This window comes from Serinus canaria, chromosome 2 (assembly GCF_022539315.1).
Source record: "Serinus canaria isolate serCan28SL12 chromosome 2, serCan2020, whole genome shotgun sequence".
NCBI classification, from domain to species: Eukaryota; Metazoa; Chordata; class Aves; order Passeriformes; family Fringillidae; genus Serinus; species Serinus canaria.
In genome coordinates, this window is record NC_066315.1 from 105,469,685 (window position 1) to 105,496,319 (window position 26,635).

At 39.4% G+C, this 26,635-nt stretch overlaps 1 protein-coding gene across 3 annotated transcripts in view; it reads right to left on the reverse strand.

The window, feature by feature from the left end:
- OSBPL1A (oxysterol binding protein like 1A) overlaps positions 1-26,635 on the reverse strand; it is a 77,294-nt gene that overhangs the window by 18,023 nt on the left and 32,636 nt on the right. For all 3 annotated transcript variants that reach the window (XM_050970473.1, XM_050970475.1, XM_050970474.1), the window contains exons 16-17: positions 11,537-11,699; positions 4,623-4,779 (exon numbers count right to left, since the gene is read on the reverse strand). In XM_050970473.1, coding sequence (XP_050826430.1) covers positions 4,623-4,779; positions 11,537-11,699 — 320 coding nt within the window. The remainder of the gene's footprint in view (positions 1-4,622; positions 4,780-11,536; positions 11,700-26,635) is intronic.

Genomic DNA, 26,635 nt, shown 5'->3' on the forward strand with positions numbered 1-26,635 from the left:
TCACTTTCACACTGGCAGGCCACAACATTTATGGCCTATATTAAAACCCTCAGGAACAACAGAAAAAAGCAGCATCATTAAAGAATGGGAAACAGAGCATCCTGTTCTACAGGGGGCTGACATATCCTGAAACAAGTCATAAGCATACCATCAAGGACCAGCATTTAGGCTGAGAACACAGCCTGCAACAGTGTGCATTTCTCAGTTTGTTCAGTTTTCTTATTGCTACTGAGCAGCTCAACTGTTAATCCAATTTACTTCTAGAAAGGTGTAAGTATTGGTCAAAGTCCTTTGTCCTTTGATAACACAAATCCATTTTTGGATCACGGTGCTATTGACAATGAGCAAAATTCACAATTTTTCTGTTCTTATCAATAGATAAAAATTACCCAGAGCTTACTCAAACTACATGAACTATTAAAGTTTCAAAGTTTAGTTAACTCCAAATTATTGTGTTGCTATCCTAACCAAGGTTGTCTTGTTTCTGCTCAAGGTAGCTAAAGCAATCTTTTTCAGAGAATGTGAACAGGCTGTACCTTCCTTCTCCACCCCACCTTTCTGATAAACAGAAACACTGCCTTTAGAAAAAAAATACTCAGGCTAAATTGTTTGTTTCAGTAGCCCCACTTGCTGTGCTACCTCCCCTACTTATCTGCCACGGGAACACCTTTACCAGGGCTGATGCTTCAGTTTTCAGGAAGAGCAAAACCAAGAAATGTTCCTTAAAATCAAACAAGCCCCATCCCATCAAAAACCCAGTCATGTCTGATCTCCTCATAGTAGAAAACTATAGTGTTAGGAAGTAGCTATAAGCCCAACACTGACTTGTTTTACTCAGCTTCCCTGCAGAGGATGAGTGGGTAGGAGGATTTATTTCAATTGACCAACATACCACCACTCACTCCCCAGTCTGACTTTTCACTGAGACCAAAATGTTTTGTGAAAGATCATCCTGAATAATATTAAGTATAAAATACTTCTGTGGATGTTTTGATACATATGTCCAGGAGAGGACAGTGTCCACCAACTGTTCAATCTTATATTCACTTGTAATGTTAACTTGTTTTTCCCATGTATCCTTTAATGCAGGCAGTCAGCAGAGTGGGTATTTGTGTTTTAGTAAGCCCTTCTGCTTGTTAAACACATTAACCCTTAGTTTGCTGAAGTATACAAAGAAATTTCTTTCCTTACATACTAAAACTTACATTTTCATTAAAGTTAACCTGCCCTTTTGTTCAGTTTGAAGGTTGGCATTCAGTTTCAGCCACTCATCCATATTTGTTGCCTATATCAGTCAAACCTGCTGTGGGAGTCAGTTCTCTCCTCCCTCTAGAACACACACGCACACACTGGAAAAACAAAGTGGTTTTAAGTCACCAAGGAAGATCCCAGGGACAAGTAAGGACATGTGGACAAATGACAGGCAGCCAAGACTTGAGGCCTACTAACCTTGACATACTCCCTGTGATTAAACAAATTATTTTTGAATACAAAAACTTCTCTCCAGATGTCAGTTTCAAAAACAACTCGGGAAGTTAATTTTAGCTTTAAGTGACAAAAACATCTGCTGGAATTTTAGTGCAGTAGAACAGATGAGATTTATTTAGGATCCTTTACTTAAACAAAAACCACTTGCCCAAAGCATTAGCTATTACACATCAACTGCTACAGGAATCTGGTGAGGAAGGAAACATATGGAGTGAAAAAGGCACGTTTAGCTTGCTTTTCATGCCAACCTGAACAAACAGTATCCTGGCTCCCATGAAACTGAACACCAACATGTTTGCATTCTGAAAGGCCCCCAATGCAGGGACCAAAGGGAAAGCTGACAACAAAATTCAGCAATAAGAGGAAAACAGCACTGACAAGTGGATATCAAATGTTGGCACTTCATACAGAACATTTTTATGCACTGGAGTTTTGGGGGGGTTGCTTGGACTTTTCTGAGGGGTGGAGGTTTTTCTGCCTTTTTTTTTAAAGTTTGGCTCAGACAAAAAAAATCCCCTCTTAAAAAGAAGTGATTTGAATGCTTCCTGATTATTTACTGTACTATTCTACCTCTCAAATCCTCTCCCAAGAAGCTAACAAAAATTAAGTCTACTCTCGACTCTGTGAACAATCAGCAAGATACAAACTGCATAAAAAAACTAAACCAAACCAACAGACAAACAAAAAACCAAAACAAAAAACCAAACCAAAACAAAAAAAACCCCAAAACAACAACAACAACAAAAAAATCCACCCTAGAATAAACATGCAGATTATATGTGGTACTGGCTTCACATATCTGTAGAGGTACTTCCCAACACTTTTAATTCCTTAGAACCAACAGATTTATTCCTTCATTTCCAAACCCAAAGCATGTATGCTAACCCTGCCAAGCAAAAACCAACCTCCACTTCTGTGTGGAAAACTCTCAACTACTCAAATAATACTTGAGGTGTAGATTAGAGCTCAGGTTGTCTAGATGAAGACAGAAAATCTTATTTAAACTGCAGGCTGAACTGTTAGGTAATCTCATGTGCAACCTAAAGGCACAGCTCCTCTACTCATCTGAGGGCATCAAGATTTTAAGCAAAAGAAATAATTATGGTCTGTTTTCTAAGGGACTTGTTTCCATTTGGTTAACACACATGAAAGTTAAAAAAAAGTAAAAGCTATAAGCAAACTCAAGGGTGTAAGGATGGAATTAAGTGATGTCAAAACATTCTGAATCCCTCACTTTTCCTAGCATCAAGAGGTTACAGCTTTGGCTCTTGAAAGGACCCAGGAGGCAAAGCAGGCAGTGCCTATTTGACCACATGCACACAGTTAGAACCAGCCCCCTGACAAAACAGGCACAAATTGGAGCCAGCAGCTCCAGGCAGGTAACACAGTTCTGAAGTCACGTGAAACAGATGCTGTACCAGGCCAAACGTGGCTACTACCAACAGCCTCAGAAAAGAGGCTAAAAATAGAACACATCTCACATCCCCTGAGAAGGTTCTCTTGGAGGTGAAGTTTAAATTGTCTGAGCTTCTGGGGAGAAAGAGTTTGCATCAATATATTTGGGGACAACTTCCAGTGTGATGACAAAGTGCCAGGTAAAAAAGCCTAACATTACAGCTCAATCTATAATGTTGTTATAGTCATTTAATCCCATAAAATACAGCCATATATCCTATAGCCATTTAGTCACATAAAATAAGGCCACACATTCTTATCTAAATGCAAAATAAATTCAAAAAAGGTTCCACTTTTCTTCAGCAGTAAATTATTAGCAAATTTATGCACCCATTTTACTCCAGCAAACTAGGCTCTCTTTACTACAAGAAGACAGGCAGCTCAGAGAAACAACTGAGGTACATGTATTTTTTTATTACTTTTCATTACTTTTCATGAAATCAGGAGCTCTGAAATGCTCCTCCAGTCACCTGCTCCCTGCAGTTCTGACAGCACTGTGCAGCATCACAAGAAGTTGGAAAGTAATTTTTTATAGTAAATGGAAGAGTAATTCCTGTTTGAACTCCTCAATACAATGCAAGTCCACATGCACCATCATTTTCATGTTCATTATGTACTGCACCCTCTCTCCTCACTGTTTCCAAGGCAGTGAAGGCAATTCAGATGTCCACTTTCAACTAATGCTTCCTCCCCTACTCCCAAACTTCCTGCTCTAATTAGGGAAGGCACTTAGCCAAGGCCATAAATACCACGTTGCTAACAGCACAAGAGCAGAACAACATGCTTAGTCAGCTGCTTTATGTTATCTCCCCAAAACACTCATTACTCCACCCAAGCCCTCATTTGCTTCAGTCTTTGTCTAGTATGAGACACTCACAGGTCTGACCCTCGAAATATCAGGTCTGATGCTACCAATTCACTTCAACAGTTACTGCAATTTAACTAACAAGACACCAAGTAACTAAAGCCTATCTAGCTTCCTTCTGTAAAATTAAATATTATTTTCCTGGTTTTACAGAAATGTGGTGTTCCCATCATCATCCTGTACATCCGAAACACTTCCAGAATAGTCTCTTTGAAACATGCTGAAGTCTGGCTTTATTTGTAGCACAAATGTTATATTGCCCTTTCACTGAAACTGGAGAATAGTGGTGTCTGTTACATCTCATTAACTCCAGACCTATTGTCCTCCTTTATCAGCAAGGAAACAAACAAAAATGGATCATTTGACAACACAAAATAAGGACATAAAACATGGATGAGACTTTAGAATAAGACTCCCTTTGTTCACATTTGAGTTTCTGATGCCAGGCTAGCAATATTTTTCATTCATTCCTGATACCAACAGAAGGATCAAATAACTCGAAATTAAAGAGGCAATAGGAGGTACAGGTCATTAAAGATAAATGAAGGAATCCACATAGATTTTAATAAGATCTAATAAAAAACAAGTGTGTCCATTTCTAAACAGCATATTATATTTTCTTTTTACTTATTTAGATTGGATCATCAAGATGCAAAGGAGCACCCCTTGGAAAAACAGTCTTTATAAAATCATAGCACAATTACTTGTCAATCATCCCTAGGAAAGTTTTAAAGTTTGTTAGATTTTCAGAGATTCCTGTGGTGTCTTACCATTAATGCATATTATAGAACTTTAAGAATGGACAACATCCTACCTGTGTTTTTTGATTCCGTTTGACAGCGACTCCCCACTGCCACAGACCTTTTCTTCAGACATGCTTGAAGTTATTGTATCTTTTGAATCCATGCTGTCCTCTAACGAGTAGGCTGCTGTTGTTTCAAACCCACTTAATGATTTTTCAGATTCCGAATCTGCAAAAGAGCAGGTGCATGTTAATGAATCTACCGCCTGTGCTAGACTTCAGTCACTAACAGATCTCCCCGCTTGTACAAAACTGAAACCTAAGTAGCCTACTGTGTCCTGATGACAGCATCCATTTGGTAAGTAACTAGTACTGCCAGAGACTGCTGCAGCCCAGCATCTAGATGTAAAGAAATTGCACAATAAGCAAGACCACAATTCATTAAAAATCCTCTACCAAACTGAGCCAAAATCTGGCATATTCATTAAATTGAAGCTACTAGACCTTGCCTAGGACAAGTGCCAGTGCCACACAGATGCCAGTAGCCTACCAAACAAACAGGTACCTTGAGTAATGACTCCTTCTTCAGTTAGGTGTAGGTTCTTAAGACTCTCAGTGCTGTTCACCAACCTTCACTTCCCAACTCACCGAACAAGTATCAAAGAACAGAAGGATGTATCACATAGATAAACACCATCTACGTAGGTGCCAGCAAAGTCTAAGTGATAAGCTCACCAATCAACAAGATAAACTTCGTCCTGTGGAAGGCAGGTTAATAGTACAATCCACATCACATCTCAAACTAAACCAAACACCAACAACAAAACCTTTCCAACCAGTGTTTTGGTCAGGTTTGTCCAGCTCTGGAGAACAGACAGTCTTGCCCCAAATCATAAGGTACAAATTTCCTGGCAAAGGCTGTTTTTTTTTTGTTAGGTTTTCTTTCAAACATGACAAGTCTGTCTAAGGATTATCCAATTGCAAGTTCCAGGAAGTGAGGGAACAACTCAAGATATGAGCTTCCATCTTATTTGGAAAATTCTTTAGCAGAAACCAGGTACCACACTGAATGGTAAACAGCTTAATGCAAGCCTCACTGTTCCTGAAAAATGTACACCCAATCTACAGTAGATGCTATTCCTGCTATGTACTGATTCCAGCATATGCTGTTGCTCTTGGCTGCAAAACCCCAGAGAAATAATTGCAAAATTAGCCATTCTCTCACACACTCATTCTAATTCAAAACCAGTAATCAAAATCTGCTGAAGTAGCACAGAGTCCAAAAGAATATCTCGCTCACAGCTGTCTACTGACAGGTGCTTTCTTGTTTTGTCTTTAAAAAACTATGCCAGTAGCTTCTCCAGAACATGTAAATTGTATATTGCTTTGCTAAAGGGTGTGTGTATATACATACATACATATAGATAGGAGGACTTTCTACCACATCCAGATTACATAAGGGTCAGGAACAGGACAGAATCCTGATAAATGGATGGGCTATGTCACAATGTCTCCATCTCTTCTAGAGAGAGAGATTTAGAAGCATAAAGGAGATTTTTCATTTAAAACATCCATGCCTATCCTCATCAAGATGGTACTGAAATTAAGCCAGTTGCTAGGGAATGAAAAGAACTGCCAGCTGGTGCTCAGGATATGTTAAAGAAGTGGACTGGCACTCCAGAGAATCTTCTCACAATTTTCCCTAAATTTGTCAGTCTAGTTCTGTGCCAAGTTACGACATAACATATCAAAGCATTAGTTTGGTGGGTACTATATTTAACAAGTAGGGTAAGGAAAAGCATTTTTACTTGTGACAAGTTTGTTACATAAAATACAGATTTGTCCAGAGATCCTAAACCTAGGTAGCCAGATTCTTCCTGCACATCCAAATAGAGGAAGAGACACTCTAGGAGTGTGACCCAACTGGGGCCTCAGCTTCCTGATCACACAACAAGCTATAAAGCTTCTTGAGGTATGTATTCCACCTCTCTTTTGAAAGAGCTGCTCAACTGTGCCAACAATTACCATGACAAGAAAAGTATGAAGCCAACCCAGTAACATAAAGGAAAGTCTGATTCCTGTAGGGTCCTTTCTTCTCTTGTACTATCCAGGACTGTCTTGCTTTCAGACAAGAGTCATAGTGTGCAAAGTCCTTCAATCTGAGTCTCTGCAACAGACCCAGGACTCCAGAGCAGAAAGGCAAGAGCAGATAAGCTTCACCAGAGCTGCCTGTCATTCTTGGATATGATTCTTGGTATAACAAAGATTTTTAGATAGCCTACACGTTCAGTTCTCCTCATGCTGGCCGTATAGTGCCAAGAGACGATTCTGCTGGACTGAACTCTGCACCTGCAAACCTCTCCAGAGCTGCAGACACTGACCAGACAGCCTTCCCCAGGACATGAGCCTTACCTAATGCAAGAATACCATGCTATACAAGAAGAAACAGTAGAAGAATGAAACACAACTGTTATAAGAAACTGCTCTCTAGAGAAACCTCACCCATTTTCCTGAGAAACAGAGAAAGTACATCTACAACAGCTCCTGCCATCAAAGATCTCAGTCTCCAATCCCTTAACCTCAGCTACCTTCTTTAACCCAATGAATTTAGCAATCCTTGAGAGACTGCTAGTGAGCAAGCCTAATACTGTACTGTGATCAACATGCAACTCAAACTGAGCTTTTCCCTGTGCACTCGCAGCGAACTCTTTTCTGAATTAAGATTTGCATACTCCCCCGTCACTGCAAAAAAAGATTTATATTCACAAGTTTCTACAGAGCAGCTGTCAAACAGATGACTAGGAGAAAATGAAGGGTTTTTTTTTAATTGAACTTAAGGGGTTGTGGGCTGAGGAGGGGGGAGAAGGAATAAGAGTCCTTGTTCAGAAGCCAAAATTTTAAAGTGATCTCTGAGACAAGACCAGGCTGACTTGGAAGCTCTCTAGCTCACAAAACCTGAAAGAGTAACAGTACAAACACCAGCTACATTTCGCAAAAGTGGGAGAGCACAGGGAAACAGCAGAAGCAATGACAGAAATTTAACTGAAGGGACCTCATTTCCCATTGCTACAACTGGTAAGTTTTCAGATGCAGATAGGAAAGTCTGGCCAATGTTTTTGATTAATAAATAAACCTGAGAAATATAGTGTTTAACCATTGGCACTGTTGGATTTCAGTTCTGATCAGGTGTTTCCCATCCCTCTGAGATGCCCAAGTTCATTCTTTTAACTCTATTCAAGGCAAGAAGTGTCAGGCAGCAGTGTTCTCACAGAGACTGTGAAGTATTTTTGGTACATGTTCAAAAAAAGCCACTTGACAAAATACTCTAAACATGGAAGGAAGGGCAAGAGGTTTGTTTGCTTTTTGTATCATTTTTACTTTTAAGTGATTTGATTACTGTAGACAAACTAGGAAACAAGGGATGTAGTCTGCTACTTATTGTACCATTTAGGAGAGTTATTTATAAACACAGCACCCAGTAATGCTAGATAACAGAAGAAGCTATACTATGACAGGTTAGCTTCAGTGTACTTAAATATTCCTGTAGCTAAATAACTGCTTTCACTGCAAATTGCATGTATGCAAAGCCATCAATAACTCTCTCAACACACACAAAAATTCTGTTTGCAGAATATATACCTCTCAGATAAAACCTGTTTAAAAGAGAAAAACAAAGGAAGATCTAAACTCTTCCCAAACTGGGTGCACAATTTGCATCTGAGAAGGGAATCTTATCTGAAAGGCAAAAATCAAGTGCCTTTGCCCTTTAATTCTTGACCTGTTTGGCCATTTTTCAGCCTTGTGGATGATCTCTGCATTCCTATTCCATTTCCATATCCTTCTGGTCTGTATTAATTAAAGCTAATAACTTCTCCACCTCTCTAGGAGATGGCATTGGTCTTCTCGAATTTTGCTACTTGTTCAGTGCTTCTTCCCTTCCCCAGAGCCCTCCCGTTCCACCCCACCCTGCTTTAAACATAGAAGAGTTTGACACATGTTAAGCATTCAATCCTGAAAGTGAGAGCTGCAGCACTCTGTGTGGTATCGAGTTTAATTACACATTTCCACCACACCCATGATGAGTGGATCAGCGCACCGGGAAGTGCTGTTAACCGACCTATGGCTATCAGAGTTCAGATTAATAACACCCTTAACTTCGCCCTTCTTAACACTGGATACCATGCTTTGGCAAGACAAATAACTGGCATTTTCTCTAGGTTCTTCCTTTAATTTCTTTCTCTTTGCAGGGATTTAGGAATTACTGCAACAGTCAAAAAGTACTGACAACAGCATATCACTTAAAGATACAAAGAAAGGAGACTTCAGAAAATAAACTCCAACTCCAGTAAGTAATCTTCCCACATTGCAAACATGTTCCTCACTCCAGTTTTGGAAAAGGAAGAGGATATTTCTGTAACTCTGGCCACAATTTCTACAAACAGAACCACATGCCACAGACTTTAACAGTGAACAATTCAATCTATGCCAACACTAGCAGGTAGCATGGCTCAGGCTGGAGCAGATTTTCAAGAGGAACAGATGGTGCTGAGGACTTGATAATCAAACCAGATACGTTTCTAGTGCTGTTCTCTTCAGATCTGCTCTTACACTGCTGCCATGGACTGAGTGTCCAATAGGAGCTGGACTGTATCTTCTGATTCAGCTTCATTCAGGAGCAATTGGAATTTTCTACAATGTGAACCAGAGCATGGCAAATGGGGACAAGTAGTTGCTGCACTGACTACATCCTTTTTGATACACCTCTTCCTCAAAAACCTGTTTGAAAATTGCTCTGAATGGTCCCATTTGTGATACTTCCATTAAGAGTAAACAAAAAAATTATTTTTAAAACATTAAATAAATAAATAAATAAAGCAGCAGTGGCATCTTTCAACCTGTCAAGTCAAAACTAACAATTCTTCAGCTCAAAGTGCAAGCCTACTTATGCAACACTCTCACTTCTAAACTCACTCCTACAGCAGCGATTTAAAAATTCATAGAACTGCAAGCAGAAAAAGATGGCATCCTGATAGAAAAAATACTCTAAGTAGCAGCATTTTCCCACTGACAGACATTATAACTTGGTATATCACCCTGTTAAAATACATTGGTGTTTGCTCAATCTCCTATACAACTTAGAAAGGTAATTCATTAATATGGTTATTTGTCCAAAATCAATATAATTTGACACTATCAGTTTGCAAATCAGGTTAAGCAAAAGCTTTGTAGCAATTTAGATTTCCAGGAACAACAAAAAAAAAACCTCTCCTCAAACCATACCAACAAAAAATTAATTCCTTTCATGCTTAAAGTGAAAGTGGTAACATGTATTCAGCAGTCAGGAAAATGCATCACATTTCCCTTTTTCTAGCCACCTCCCCATCCCCGCCTCCTTCAGAGACAGAAAGGGCCTTAATCTCTGCAAAGCACTAAATGTGAACAACCTAGAGAAGAGAATCTAACACCAGTCTGATTAAATTGACAGACAGCCAAGAAAGTAAGTTTGTCCCAGAAAATTATTTAAAATGCAATTAAGATGAATTATGTCAAGTAACTTCTCCCAAAGGAGAAAGAAATAACGTTTGGGTTTTTTAAAGTATGTTTGTATACATATGCACTCAGCAAGTTTCACAGTTTTACAAATCCACTTGATACGATTTGTTTGTAGCTTCCAAGGACAAAACTACCTCTGGACAACAGGAGAGGCGGCTTTGGACACTTTCATTCAACAGTATTTAGAGATCAGGTCAGTCATGAGATGTGTCAACTAGCAGCTCTTTAAAGCTTAATATTCTCTCATATGCACAAGGCAAGCCCAGCTGGAGAGACTACATTCCAACAGCATCAGATAAAGGACTATTCTCTGCTTTGTTGACAATCAAAAGAGCCTGAGGCCTTTCAGCAGAATTGTTCCTTTGGTTCCAGAGGAAGAACCTGTTTTAGTGTTCCTCACTCTCTTCTACTTGAAGGCTTGATAAATCTGCTGCTGTGCCAAACAGCAGTCTCCTTCACAAACTTGATTCACTGTATTCCTGTGCATAGACTTTCTTTGCCTGTTTTTTCACGGCTTAAGTTTCTCACTGCAGAACACCTACCAAGGAGTCTGGGAACACTGCTTTTCTCATCTGTCAGAAGCATCAGACAGTTCAGTTCACACAAAAAGTAACCCCATCCTTGCTAGTGAAGTTTGCCGTCACAACCCAACTGCCTGCTACAGTTAGATTATGTTCACCCTCGAGCTTTTCCAGATCCTTCATAGCTGTAGACAGGTGTGTGCTGCCGGATCACCCACTTAGAGCTACTGCTGAGCTGCATGCACTATGTACAGCCTCTCTATACAAATGTATGTTGCAATCATTTCAGGCAGTTCAGAATCTTCCAAAACCACTATTGGCATGTTCTGCATATGAAATTATTAAAGATTCTAAACTGAAGAACAGATAAGGAAAGAAAAGACATTTAAGAAATGCATGCAGAATTTTGATTCATCCTTTTCTTTCATGTTTAACACTTCAGGTATACAAAACTGAAATAGAACAAGCCTTTCTTAATATCATTATCCTTAAAAATTAGGGATTTTTATAGTCTGATTTTAACAATACAACAAAGGAAAAAGCACACACCACCACAGACAAAGCAAGTCAGAAGGCTACAAGATACAGTTACCTCTCCCAAAATAGGAGCCTTATGTTTTGCTATTTAAAAAAAAGGGTGTAGACTCCCAAGCAATCAGACCTTTCATTTCTGTCCGATGGTTTTCTAACCTTTGGTCATGCTAAGGTGAAGCAATACAATTCTGCAGGTGAGCTCCGGCAAATTTTTACAGCCCTGCTCATAAAACACACTAAGCTTACTCCTAAAATAAGGTCCATGTTAGAAAGGCAGAGATTTCACTTGAAGTTAGACTGCTTCCACCCCATTTGCCCCGAAGACATTCACTACACACATGTTGTCTACACACTCACATTCTGGACATCACCACTTACCTGAAACAGCATCATAGAACTGCTCTTCACTGAGGATGCTGAGAGGGGGAGATCCCTTAACCAGAGACTGCTCTAGTTCATGGTGCTCGGTAGCGAGTGTCTCTAATGCTTCTGACAAGATCTTGTTTTTCTCCTGCTCATGCTCCAGTTTCAAATTCCTCACCTATAAGTAGATACATGTATGAATAAAATCTCATCTCTCTGAAGAATGTGTAGCTGGAAGCTATTCAGAAAATAGACTCTAATGAATAAATAACTAGCAAACAGCTGGAACTGAAACCACATGGATTAATGAGAATATTACAGTTCTTGTGTGATGACAATAAGGTTGTTAGTCAGCATTTTTAGTAGCTGAAAAATCTGACACGTAAGATCTGACAGTACCAATCACAATTCTGTAAGTGAATTCAAGCCAGATAACTATAGCTTAAAACTGAGGGGAAATATTTACAGTTCTACTTGGATGACCTTAACTACAGTCAGTGATCGGTTTCTACACGCACCAAGCTCCTTCTACTAGTCTGCTCCAATTTAGGCCAAGCAGCATCATCTAAATTGAATTACAGAGCAAATGTGAATGCCAGCTACAAATAACTACAACTGAACTATGAGCTGAAAACATTTAACCATGAAGATTACAGAAGGAGGTTAAGAAAGTGATTCCTGTGGTAACTTACTTAACGTTATAATGAATTAATCAGCCCTCCCTCTGAACTCCCTGAACAGTTTACAGAAGAGCCAGAAGTTAACAAAAAGAGAAGCCCAACCACCATTCAGCGGAGCTTTTTTAAAACCCACACATGCAATGGGCTCCAGGGCAGATGATGTAACCCATGGTTTGAGTTCAGTACTTATAACAGGAAAGTAACATATCCATCTTACTTCCTCTTTTTTTTTTGCTGGTGTTTCCCTGCCTCCTCTATCTGCCAGAAGAGGGGAGAGGGCTATGACTGAAGGCTCAGAAATGGCCCCTTCTCCCAGCCAACAAGGCACCAGTGTGCTACCTCTTCTTCAGTCCCTAAACCATCGAGTCTTTCCCTTTCTCCCTTCCAGTCCCTTTTAAAAAAAGCATCCCCAACCCCTGTCCTGTCCTCTAGTTTACTCTCAAAGGTCAGTTTACAACACTAATTCCCCCTCCACTAAGAACATGCAAGGACATGACAATTAATCTCTTGGAACAGTTACAGGGACAACTTACACATATACCAACATTACCTTTTTGAATCTAATTTAAGAACTGTTTGTATGTCCTCTCTGGTTACAGTTTACATTAAAGCTTTACTTTGGAGGCTTCAGCCCCCTCAGTTATAACCACTTCTCAAACAGTGGATTCAGAGCTGGGCACAAAAGTAAGGAGATATTAAAAGAGATTTGCCACTTCCAAAAAAGAGCTTCTATGCTGGTGGAAACACATCCTCTAAAGAAAGATTTATAGAAGAAATTTTCACCCCCTCAGTTGTGCCAAATCCTAAATCAACTGTTTTGGCTGCCAGGCTCTGAGTGTAAGGGGGGAATCCAATTAAATGATAATTAAAAGAGTATAAAATTGGGTTGCTAATTGAAAGCAGAAAACCCAGTAAGTCACTTACTGTCTAATAGTTTTACTCTGAACAAAATGAAAAAAGTCTGGACTAGTTACTGTCACTTTCATTTAAAGTTCACTCTGACAGTACCAATGAAGCCAATTACTGCAATGTTTCATACAAATCAGACATGCCACTGCAAAAGATCTGTTATTAGGCAGTTTCTGCTAAATACATTTGGTATGCTGTCAAACAGTTATGGAACCACCAGCTTAGAGAAACAGCATCCTGATACAGGGAGGATAGAGGACTGAAAATAAAATGGTACTTTTCATTCTTACTAAACAACAAAGTAAAATCAGTTATGAAAATGCTATTTGCAATAATACAGTTTTTGCAGGGTTGAATTAGATGCCACTATGCTCTAATGCTTTGGTAAGTGATTTGAGTGATTTAAATTTTTATCTAAAACTTACAGCAAATTGAAAGAAAAATGAAACAATCTAAAAACCTGGACCCTTTCAGCATCCTTTAGTCACAGCTGTGTGACTAAAGAAGCAACAACACACTCAGGCCTAAGACCACGCCTGCTCCAAAAAAGTATTTTCTTGACCTTAAGGTTCCTCTGTCCTATCATAATGTACAGCTACTCAGAATTGCAGAAGGTGTACTACAAATAAATTCCCTTGTTGTAAAATCAATTTCCAGCTTTACAGTAAGGTTCACTTTTCTGTGTGCTCCCAGACCTCCTCATTGCCAGACACTTACTAGTACAGTAATTATACACCAGTAGACAACAAAAACCCAAAGCTTTTCATCTGTTCTATAAGCAACACAGTGCTGGCCAGAAGCTAAGGAAGAAAGAAAACCCACTAAATTTTATTGCTTTGGATGTTCATTCATAACTGAATAAACTGGATTTAAAGCAACCTTAATCAATATCTAGGGGCTTGAGATGGAAAGCTATAATACAGCATTTTTTTCAACAGTATGGAGGTTATGAGATGGACACACACATTCAGACAGAGTCCAGAGATTGCCCTACCAATCTCTACAGCCTGGCACCTCTACATTAGTCATTCCTTGAGGGCCGTTGTCAGGAAACACTGCAACAACACCACATCCTTAAGCACCAAAACAGTTTCACAGCATCAACAGGAGAATGAAAAAAGATTTTAAAAATGGTTCTACTACCCTTATTTTATTGATTTTGCCTGTAGAGAAGCAATGCTGGAAGAGATAAAGCTGGCACAACCCTGACGTACTCAACAATACAGGAGAAAGAACCTTGCTTGAAATAAGCAGGTTTTTTTAAAACACCAAGCAGCTTTAAGAGATACTTCTATTTTGTCAATAATAAAAGTCAAAGTGATGAAGTTTACCTCCTAAAACTGACTTGCAGTTAATTGAATGTAAAGGCTGGATGCTGTTTTGTTTTCTCAGAATCACACACACCCTCTTCCCAGTTTAACATGAACACTGCAGGCAGATTGGTGATGCTTTCAGAGCATAAGTTTATTGAACAATGTAATTGTCCAACTGAGTGATCGGTTTTCCCAAAATTTAAGCAGCAGATTGTCATTTAGCATAATTTTGCCATGCTCTATTTCTCATTCACCAGACATGGTCAATGAACAGGATTCTGAGATAAATTAGTCCATCTCCCTTGCTACTTCACCACCATTTTTGGAGACGGCATTTCAGCTTTATCCCTTTTGCAGAAGTTGTTTCTATTAAACTGGATGCAGAGAGACCAGTATTTTTCAGTATCACCTGATTCTGTGAAGTTGCATCAGCTGAATACAAAATCATTTTATGAACTGACAGAAATATTCATGTAATGCAGTAAATATCACACCAAAATGATGCAGATACCTGTGTACACACAGTTCTGGAAATCCAGTCTGAGCATGAGGAAGTATTGGAAGAATCCTTTTATTGACAGCCACAGCTTGTAATACAGCTGTGGTTTCTGTACCTTTCATGGTGGTGCCTGAGCTGAGAGACAGATGGCAAATTTTCCTGGATTCAGCTCCTCATCTTCCAACCATGGAATGGCTGCCACCTATTAGACCCCTGTCACTGGTGCCCACAATGCCCGTGCCACCAGCAACATTATCAGCTTTCCTCTGAGCCTTACACAGAAAGTGGTATTGAGTGCTCAAGTGAACCCAACGTGAGGCCAGCTGAGTTCCCAACGCCCAGCTGGCCAGGCCTCCTACCTTATTGTTCAGAACAGCTCCTTGTTCAGTCAGGAGCTGTTCTGAACAACAGCAAATAGTTATCAGAAAGCTGGGCTTGTGCTCACACCATTAGACCATGGCACTTTAGATCAGTCCTGCTTCCATCTCCAAAGAGAATGGTATTACAGTCAAACTTCAGATTTCCATTTCTGATGAAAGCTATCTAACCTTGTCTCACAGAAGCAAACAATCACTCCATCATCATCCTTACAGCTATAGACACAGCTATTACCTCAGACTGAAGTCTTGGTGGCTGTCTGTCAGTGCATCTAGGTCAGTGCAACAATCCACTTTTTAAAATATACTTCTCCAGCTGAAGATGTTTGATATTCATGGTCTGGTAACTAGTTTCACTTTTGGTTTAATTGAATAGAAATCTGCTTCCAACAGCTTCCTATAACATTCCTGTAAACACTACGGTAAAATTTGGTGCTGTGAACACCACACTGGAAGTTTAAATAGTAGAACTGAGTTATTTTAGCAATCAGACTGTTCTTGATTTCGTTAAAGGAAAGTATCAAACTATTTGCAGATACTCCTATTGCCTTTCCATGTTATCTGAAATCCTGCTAAGCACAAGAGCATGGTTTAAAATTTAATTTCTTCATTGTGTACTACTGGCAGAAACTTCATATGTTTATTCCAAAATATTAAAAAGCTTATCTGTGTGTAACAAACACCAGTCCCACTCCGTTCTGTACCCTCAGTCTTCCTTAGGTAGGTGGGAGACCAGTAACAAGCACCAAACCACTCTTTTTTATTCCCTTTTTTCTTTTTTAAAGAGTAAAGTCTTGAACTATATCAGCACAGCCTGTAACCAAGGCCTCTCTGTCCATCCTGAAGACATCTTAGTACAATACACAAAATACTTGCTTTGTTTGGTGCTGGATGCCTTTAATTTAAATTAATGCACAACAACAGTGGCACTTCTGTGGGGCAGGAAAGGATCACACTACTCTATGCTCAGCTAATAAATGATCATCTCAGCAACATGCTACTGCAGCTGCAAATAAACACTAAACCAAACATACAGCAAGCAAGACATAAAACAAATACAGACACCTCAATAATATGCAGTGCTACATGCTTTTAACATTAGAACAGTAAATTAAAAGACAGCATACCTTAGATCCTACTTCTCCTGGACTGAGAGAGAAAAGACAGACTTCACAACACCGCAGTGTGATTTAGCTGAATTTTATTTTCAGGCACTAAACTTCAGTGCTAGAACTGACTGCCCAAAACACGCAGACTTCAGAGTTGTGCTGAAAGGAAGTACCTCCTCTTTCACAGAGAAACCATGAGGGGATCTGAAGGCAGACTGCTGGAATGTCAGAACACTGCGTACCAACACTGCTCTGCAGCAAGCTGAGCATGGGAGCGCTGCCCGTGACACCGCCTCACCAGCGGCTCTGATGCCTCAGAAGGGAGGGTTTGCTTTTCAAAATGAATGGCTTTGTCCAACTGCCACAGAAATTCCATCCCCCCAAAACTGTCACTTCTAATGGGATATTTGCCACAAAGTACAGGAATGAGGTGCAAGTTCTCAGTTGGAAGACAGGGGCTAGACCTACACCTGGCTGGAAATTAACACATAACCAAGGAATTAGAAAAACACTGTTATAGTGGAACTGGCATTTTTATGTGAACATCTCCTGATGCTTTCTGTAATAAAGCAAATCAAACCTGCCATTTGTTTAACACTACATCTATTCATTTAAAGCTGTTAGTTTCCAGGGTCAGCTACTCCAACAGGACATACTATACTGAAAGACAGAACTTACAGAACACTGCACTGTAACACATTGCACTACAGAAAACTCATCACAGAAAGCACTGGGAATTCAAAACGAGAACTTTGTCCCTTCTGTGATTTTCGTACCAAACAAAAACCCCTACCAAAAATGTGAGGCAAAGAGTGGAAACCAAAACCTCAATGAAGAGTTTGGTATGTACACAGTTTGTCTATTCTAACAAGCTTGCACAGTTGTAATTTTGCTGTTAGTACAATACAGTCCCTATTGCTTGTGCCTTCTTGCACAAGCCAGTCCTTTGTGATGTCCAGTTTGAACTAGTGCTGAGTAAATCTATTAATGTAGAATGAGAACTAAAAAGTTTTATAAAGAGCCAGGTCTGCCTCCGTGTCTTGAACAAAGGTAGAAATGTAAAGACTGAGTATTTTCCTCAAGGTGTATCTGCTGAGAGATGGAACAGTTCTATCTATTTTGCTAGCTAACTTCAAAGCATGCTACTGCAGTACAAGTTCTACAGGACAGACTTCTAAGAAAAGTGCTGTTCAGACTTTCTGCTACCTGGAATAGTACCAAATTGCTGCTTAAGCTGCTACTGAAGTGAAAACTGAAACCAGTTGCTCTCAAGGAGAACTCCAAAAGTTCTCATAGTTTTAACCATAATTGAACTTCAATACAGGATGTTTCCCAGAAAGAAAACAGATTTTAGAAAAGGATTGATTTTTACGTCTTCTCATGGGACTTAACTCCCACTAAGCACACATCAGTGACGATATGAATATGTATAATCATGCCTTTCTCTTAACCTTCCACCCCAAAAAGCAGGAACAGCTCTAGTTTCAGAATGTTGCTTTGCAAGTATGCCTCAGGTATTTGAGGCACTAGATCAAGGACTGAGCGATTTAAGAATATTCATATGGCACATCAAAAAACTGCAAGCATAACAGCACACATTAAAACAACAACAAAGCATTCCCAACAGACACAATCAATTTCATGAAGACATCCCCAGATTCCTAAAGCATGTAAATATTTTAAACAAGCCTTTTGGAGTTCTGATCTGTTTACACACAAGCCCTTCTACAAAGAACCTCTTGCTGACTCACTACTCCCCAGCACCATCAAGCACAAGGGACTTGTGACAAATGTCTGCCATGTAAACATATGTTAAAGTTTTGCATCCTAACTCTTCATTTGCTGGAGTAAACTAGCTCCTGTAAACTTCATCACAGCCTTGGCGCATCCCAGGGAACAGAGGACTGATCTGAAATAGATCATGATTTACTTCAGCCATTACTTCTTGCTCAGGTTTTCTCCCTCTCTGTCCCATAAGCCTGTCAGTTACCCAGCTGCAGAGATCTATCAGACCTAAACCCAGCATAGTTAGAAAGTGAAAGTGACTTGAACTACTGCTACTGCAACTACTGCAAAGCAAAACAGGATGTGATCGCTTAATTGAGGAGGTAAGCTGAGCTCACTGGTGATAGGCAAATGGTTATTTACTGTATCATAAGACAGCATCAGTCTTCATCTCCAAAGTCCAGCCAGCTGACTCTACAGCATCAGAGTACCACATCTTACTGAGATCGTCATATTCAAAAGAGAAAACACACTTGGAGGGCAAACATAACAGCTGGCTTGCTTTCAGACCCACATACAGAAAACATCACCAATACAGTTTCTTTTTGTACAGAGGCTGAAAGACCCACACACACAGAATCAAACCCCATACATACCAACTTAAAGTCCTGGTAATCTGTTCTCTTACATTCCAAACCAAAGTCTATAGAAGGAAGCAAAGACTTTGTAGAACAAGTCATACGACTGTCTCAGTCATTCCCCAGATGAACACAAGAGTTCATTGTCAGTCAACCACGAACAGTCACATCAAAGTTCAAGAGGACGAGTTTAGCAGGGCTGATTTGGAACGGTTACATTTAATTCTTCTGAGCACAGAGTTGTAGTATCTCCCTATATTTGATTTATTAATATAATTAAATTCTGCAAATGAAGCAAAGAATCGGGTATGATCATAAAACTTTGAAAAATACAGCAGAAGCACTAGTAGAAGCAAGAGCCAAGCTATCTATCCACACAGAAGGAACTCTTACTTTGGCAGGGTCATGTCAACTCAGGCAGCCATTTAGGCTGTAAGAGAACTGATATTCAAGAGAAAAGCTGGAGATGTTGAGAGCACACAGCAGCCTTCTCCCAGCAGACATGTCTAATATAAAAATTTATCATTCAAGACTGCTGGGAATAACAGTTTCTGAACTAGCCACATGCTAGGGACAAGGACTGTTTGCCTCCCACCTTTCCCTCCTAAGACACTAACACTTCCTCCTCAACATGGACCTTGCTGCCTTCCTTCCCCTCTCCTGTTTCCACATTTGGCTATGTCAAAGTCTGTTTATTCAGAGGCTGCTGAAGCACTGCAATTTTAACCAGTGGAGAATGTCACAGTTTCCAGCCAGGAACCTGTCTAAGAGCACATGAGCAAACTGCAAAGATTAATTGCTGATTGCAGATTAGAAGGCTGGTTTTGGCTTAAAATCTTGGATTTAATCTTTTTTTATCAGAGAAACTTCTTTCTTCAAAGTGTTTCTGCACAGTCAAGACCTAAGAAAGCTCTTTCTGGTTTGTTTCTAAAGTGAGATTCAATGGCAAGTCCAAGTCTTCCTCTCAAATGTATTTGTTTTTCCCATTTTACTTTAACAATTTAACTGCAATCTGATAAATGTCATGAGGTCTACTCAGATTTGAGAGCTGCAGAAGCTGCCAGTCTCCAGAGCCCATTCTGTCCCTACTTGAGTTCCAGTACTATAATACTGATCAGGACTTCAAAGAAAATGCCTTCTGATTTTGTCATTTTCTGTGAAGTATTGTTTCTATTCTGAGTAATGTTGAAATTAAATATTGCTGCAATTCACTCTTGCCAATACTAATGCCAAACCAAGCTGGGAGTCAATGACATCTGCAGCGATGCACGCGTTTGGGAAGCACGTTTGCACGCGTTTGGGAAGCACGTTTTGAGTTGCAGACCTACAAGATTACCAGAGAAAAACCACACCCCAAGGATATTTTGCTGCCCCAGTGAGTTTAAGTGAGTTTATGTTCTCAGAGGTACATGCCACAAGTAACTTTTCTCAAACTAAGGGCCTCATTGAAGCTGATCTATCATACTGATGCCAACAGAACCAGAACAGCATACTGCTGCATGCTTTCAGATCCGGTAGAGACAATTTTTTGTCTTCTCCCTTTGAGGGACTGGACATCTTTGAAGTTTGCTAGTCTCATAGAGAAACCAGATTTTAAGATGTAAGGGCTCTTAAGAATGTATACAGGAAACATTTTCTTTTTATTCTTAAGGAGTGTTTGGAAAAGAGATCTTAAGGCAGTTTTGATCTAACTACTTCCCTTAAGTATTCTTCTGTATACACCACCGACTACTTTGATCAACCCCTTTGTAATCTCTCCCCCACACTTCTTCCCAACTGGATTATGGCAAATGCATGTAATGTTTTCTCTTTTGAAGCAAATGTCACGTTTTTGCCATGTTTTTGTTGGCTCTTACTGGCTTACTAGTGCTGCTGGACTCAGTTGTTGACTCAGAGGGAAAACAGCTTCCTTTTAAAAAAAATCAACACTTATGAAGCTGGCTGTCTGTTCTACAAGCTCTGCATTGGCAATCTTGTTAATTATTCATCATTCATGAAGTCTAACTGACAGTTTTTTAAAAAAGAAATTCCAAAACAAGCATGCATGCTTGTACAGTTGTTCTGCATTTTTTAAAAACTCAGGTATCTCACTTGTTAGTTTTAATTTCATTTTGGACACTAACCAAATTGAAGTGAAAAATGTTACAGGGGCCAGAAATCAACAGTGAGTTTTATAATGCAATGCTGGAGTTCTTATCTCCAAATAAAATCCACCTTGAAAAGCATTCTTTGCTGTTTCTGCTATAGACCAGAACACGTTCTTCCCCCATTTCCAATACTAAAGAATCAGACTTCAAAGACCAACACAGATGCAAAAATCCCACTTCTACTTCAGATTTTAGAAGACTTGGAGCATTAGGAAGATTGTCCCTTCTTAGGGATGATTTTCCTCTGAGACACTGTTTTTGTCCTTACTCCTAAGCAGGCAACAGCCAGCAGATTTCAGCCAGGCCCTGAGTAGGTTAATAAGACATTTCCTGAAATCAGAGTATGTCATGCAGACATTTGTCCAGCACGTTAGAGCGGACAGATAAATACGCTCTGGAGTACAGAAATTCAATGCAGAACTAGATAATCCAAATGTTCTCATTTAGTGGAACAGATCCTTTCTATTTATGAATGATCTCAAACACTTTTGCCCTTATGTGATAGGGACTTTCTATTGTTGTTGTGCTTGAGTTTTTAAAATTTTTTTCCAAGAACATTGCAGCAAAGTTATTTACTGTTAAGTCTTCTATTTACTACTTTCCTATATGCAATCCAGCAGCATCTAAAGTTCAGAGGAAGAAGTGACCCCAGATTAAACTTCTAAGAAGCTCTTTTACAAACTTCTATAATAAAACCCACTGGCTGCTAGAAGAGAACTTGTAGATTTGATGAAAGTTCTAAATTCTCCCCACCAGAAGCTGAAATCGAATCTGACAGTCTAGAATGACATCATTTTTTAGATTCAAAGACAATAGTAGAAAAGCACCTACCACATATTATCAGCTGATCTTCAACACATGGCTCCTTGAAATTTTCTAACAGTACTGTACTGGACTGCCCCTTAAGTATTTGCATGTCTAGGATTGTTCAAACTAAAGAGGGGGCTCAGGGCAAATTTCATCTATATAAATACCTGAAGGGAGGATGCAAAAACAACTGAAGCCTGGGTCTTCTCAGTAGTGCCCAGTAGCAGGAGAGAAAGAAATGATCAGTTGAAAGGCAGGAAATCCCCTCTGATTGTCAAAAATCATTTTTTCACTGTCACCACTGTGGAGCTCTGACACAGGCTGCCCACAGAGGTTATAGAGCCTTTATTCTTGGAGATACTCAAAAGCCATTTGGACATGGTCCTGAGCAAGCAGCTCCAGGTGCCCTTGACTGAGCAGGGGGGTGGACCTGAGGACCTCCAGAGGTCCCTTCCAACCTCAACCATTTCCATTTTGTTCTTCTGTGAAATTAGGGTTTAGGCCTTAGTCCAAAATGTCGCTTCAGAAGTAGAGGAGATTCAGGTCAGACAAAACTAGATTTCTGCTATCCATAGGCACAGATGCCTGCTGTCTAAGGTTTCCAGCTGTCTGAAACAGCCAGCTCATTTTAACCTCAATTTGATTTGTCTGACCTTGCAGCAAGGTGTTTCACTGGAAAAACGCACAATCCAATTTGGATGCATAGCACAGGACACATCCACAATTAATAATATTGGCATTTCCAGAAAGGTATAAACTACTGACAAACATGGATTACCACATTACCTAGAGGAGGTATACTACCATCTTGACAACTCAAGATTTGTCCTCATGTAGTGAGGATCAAAGCCTTGTTATGGTGTCCCATTAGTTTATGTCTATCAGGGCAAAACCACCAATTTCCTGCAGATGCTTTTCTGCTGCTGTAGCCCAGCACAAGGCCTGGAGGCTGATACTCTTACACTGAATATTTCCAGACAAGTTTTGTTGTCTTTACCCTTTCTCTCACCATAGTTTTTAACTCAAAAAAAGGGATGTGCAATAGGGCCACTATTATATTTCAAGACTAACAAGAAGCTGTATTCCTATTTAAAGGTCAAACATATTTGAACAAGATTTTGTTGTGGAAGCTGTCTAGCTTTGGCAACATAAAACTCCTTGAAGCAGATGAAAAAGTTTGCAATCTGCTCCTATGTTAAGAAGTACCCCTACATTATGAAGGTACACTGCAGACCTCCTTCAAATAGGTATGCTCTAAAGCCATTCTCAAAGTCTCCTAGCACACCTATGGATCCAAGAGTTACTGCACTGATGTCCATATTTTAACATTAATGTAGCCCTGACAAGCACGAGAGGAGAGAAAACATTCCTATTAAAAACACCGAGTCCATTTACCTTATAAATGACTTAACATGAAGCTATGCAAGCAAAGTAAGCACATCACAGGTGTCACTCCCAAAGACAAGATGTTCAGATGAGGGCTGTGCTTGGAAAGCCAGGCATCTTCTTTATACAGGACTCAGAACAAATGGATATACTTTATACAGGTCACAATAAATGGATACACTCTGTTTGTAAGAGGAGCTCTACCTTACCATTTATTTGCAGTAACATTCAGTTCACTATAAATGGAGCATAATTTGTTTTGTGTGTGCTAATCAACCAACCTAGAGAGCATAGGCCTGTACTTCCCATTTCTACATAACACTGAAAGCATTTATTATTAAAGTGTATTATTGCTGCATTTCAAGGAGAGTGATGTTAAGAACAATACAAGCAATGTAGAGAAAGTGTTCACTAACATTCCTTTATGAACAGGAATGGCATGTATCTTCAAGGAAAACTTCAACACCAGTGATTTATTTTCAGGGTGTAAATGCTTTCTAAACACAGTCCATTTACCAATTCTAGTGATATTGTCAGTGACTCAGCAGCTAGCATTATACTAAGGCATTTCATCAGTGGACAGCAGAGCAAGCAGAGATAACACACTTCTGAATGCTAATATTAAAACAAATCAAGCTTTTAAAGTCACTGGCTTTCTAGGGGGGTGGGGAGATGGAGGCCAACAACTACACAACTACATTTTTTTTTTCTTGGACACATGTGGTCCAAGAAAAAAAAAAAAAAAAAGACAAGAGGTCAAATTCCACAATTGATTATCTTGATTATAAAAATGGTATCAGCTCTAATAAGTCAGAATAAAAAAAAAGTCCAAAAAGCAGTTCTGGTTGAAATACCATGACTCTGACCTACTGAAGTTTAGGTTAAAAACAAAAACCACAATGGACAACACACCATCCCAATAAGCACTAATACTATCTAAATTGAAATCATCCTTTTTTTTCCTTCATAGAAGGAAGGCCATGTATTCCATGTATTTCATGGAACCAAAGTGACTGAAATAAGCCAACTAAGAAAAATGGGAAAGAACATCAGAAAAGTAAGTTTAGACTCAGTCAATCTCCTTTATTCAAGGAAAGGCTACACATGGACAGCTTATTAGCCATAAGAGAAGAGATGTGGGATCACTGATGTTTAAGGAAACCAATAAAATTAAAATATACTAAAATCCCACCACATGACAAATTTAAGATGATGGAACAACTGTGAAGTAACACAAAGCCTGAAGTTACGCTGCCCAGAAACACTGCCTTTAAAACAGCTTCACACAAAAGACATGCAAAATAAAGAGTTAAATGTTCTGTCTCCTCCAAAAGCATGTGTTAATATCCAGTACTGGATAGGCTACATGAAATTTATTTTTCATATGTGTAGAAATTAGTTTTTTAAATTATTGCTCTCATAAAATAGCTTTTATCAGACTTACATAGAACAAGAGGCCTGATTTTCTTATATATTAACTTTTCATAAATCAAGTTTCAAGAAAGAGAGGTCAAGAAGAACAATACATCTTCAGCAAATCAGTTATACAATTTGGTGTTGTGATGTTTTATGCAGCTGAGACACAAAACCAGACCACTCAGCCAGACTGTAACAGCAGTCAATTAACTAACACACTTGCAAGAAAAATCCCAGCAAACAAACTTAACAGGTATGGTGCTATGGATAGAGGTTCTGCCTCCTGGGTTTTTTTGGGGCTTCATTCTTCCCCTGAAATGTTACCAGTCCTTAGCTGACAATAAACTGGTTGGCTGGGAGCAAACAAGTTTTAGAACTCTGCTGTTCAACCATTCTTCCAAAACACATCAGGTACAAATTAAACCAGAACATGGAAAACAAGCTGATCAGTTTTACATGCCGTGACACATCACAATGACATCAGAAGAATGGAAGTGTGCACCCTTCTCACTCCAGTTTGTTTTCTAAACATGAGAGAAAAACGAACAATATTCTCATAGCATTAAGTAGTGAAAACACTTAGAGAAAATATCCATCTTATACATTTCTTCTTGTTTGGCTCCATTAGCTTGGAGACAAGGGCATAATTTTGCAAATACATTCATAGAAAACAGAATTCCTAATTCATATTTGAGAAGCTCACTCTATCAAGAACTATTCCATTAAACTTGATTGCTGTTCAGTTTTTTCCCCCTGCAGCCTCAGCTAAGACTGTTTTCTCAGCATTAAAAATTAAGTACTCAAACAAGTGGTACACAAGACCTTAGAAGTAAACTCAGAGCAGGAGCTGCAGAAGCACATTAAGGAGGAGTCTCATTTCAAACCAGTATGTTTTTACACTGTGTTTCCCCAGAGGCCCATGAATGGATTCCAAGTTAGTTTACACAAGGCTGCTTAACAACAACTGCCAACAAAAAGCACATCTATGGGCCAAGCATTAACCCACTATGGAAAGTGCAAAAACAGCTTAGCAGTGGACTATAAAGTGAATAGCAGGGAATGCCTTCAGACAAGCTGTCTGACCAGCTTCCATGCAGGCTCTTTGAGCTACAGGTTGGTAAGAGTTTCCGTGTCACTACAAGTCAGTGTGTCACTTTGTACACTTCAAAGTCAACTTCCTTCCTTGCCAGTGGTGATATGTTGTATCAGCAATCTTGAAGAAAACAAACAAATAAGAAAACAAAAAAAAAACCCAAAGCCACCAAAAAAATCTCCAGAGTTGGGACCCTGCAGTACTAAAAAGACCAGAAGCACTTGCCTTTCACCCTATAGTAACATCTGAGCATCCTTCTGTGAGCCAGAACCATCTTTCACCCAGAAGCCTTACCAACACAGCACTTGCCCAAGGATCTTACCAACTGCTTCAAAGACTATCAAATGCTTCAAAAAAAGCACTCTGTCAACACACACAATACCCTTTCATAAAAGAACAGCAGTAATATTTACTTATCTTTCCCCTGAATGGAGACTCAGCATTTCTTATTTTAAAAAGCTTCCATCTAAGGCTGCTGCTTAGCTTCACTTCCCACTCTGCTGACCTATTGAATCTTGGCTGCTCTAGGGAAATCTCAGAAAAAAGAAGTTATGCTCTAACTCCCCTACCTCTGAGATACTTTGGATTTGCTAAACTCCTGCCTCTACTGGTAGTCTACAAATCTGTAGTTAGCTTTATACCTGCAAGGCTGCAGTACACTGGGAAAAAATAATGCTTTCAGAGGAAGAACACTATGCCATCCACAAACATCTCACTATTAGGTCACTTCAACTTTAATATCTTCACTATAGAGCTTTAGCCCAGATGAAAGATGTGCATTTACAGAACCCAAAAATTAGTATAGCACAAATCATCAAGGCACAAGTAGAACTGTCAGTATTCTAGCAGGAGAAAAAACCAAATTACTTTCCTGTCAGTAGCTTTGTTCTACCAAACACCCTGCCTATACAGCATTCCCCAACATTTTCTATCCTCTGCTCCTTGAATAAGGGAAAAATGCCATTCTTTACTAGGGAGCCCATTTGAGCATAGAGAACCTTCCAATGAACTTGTA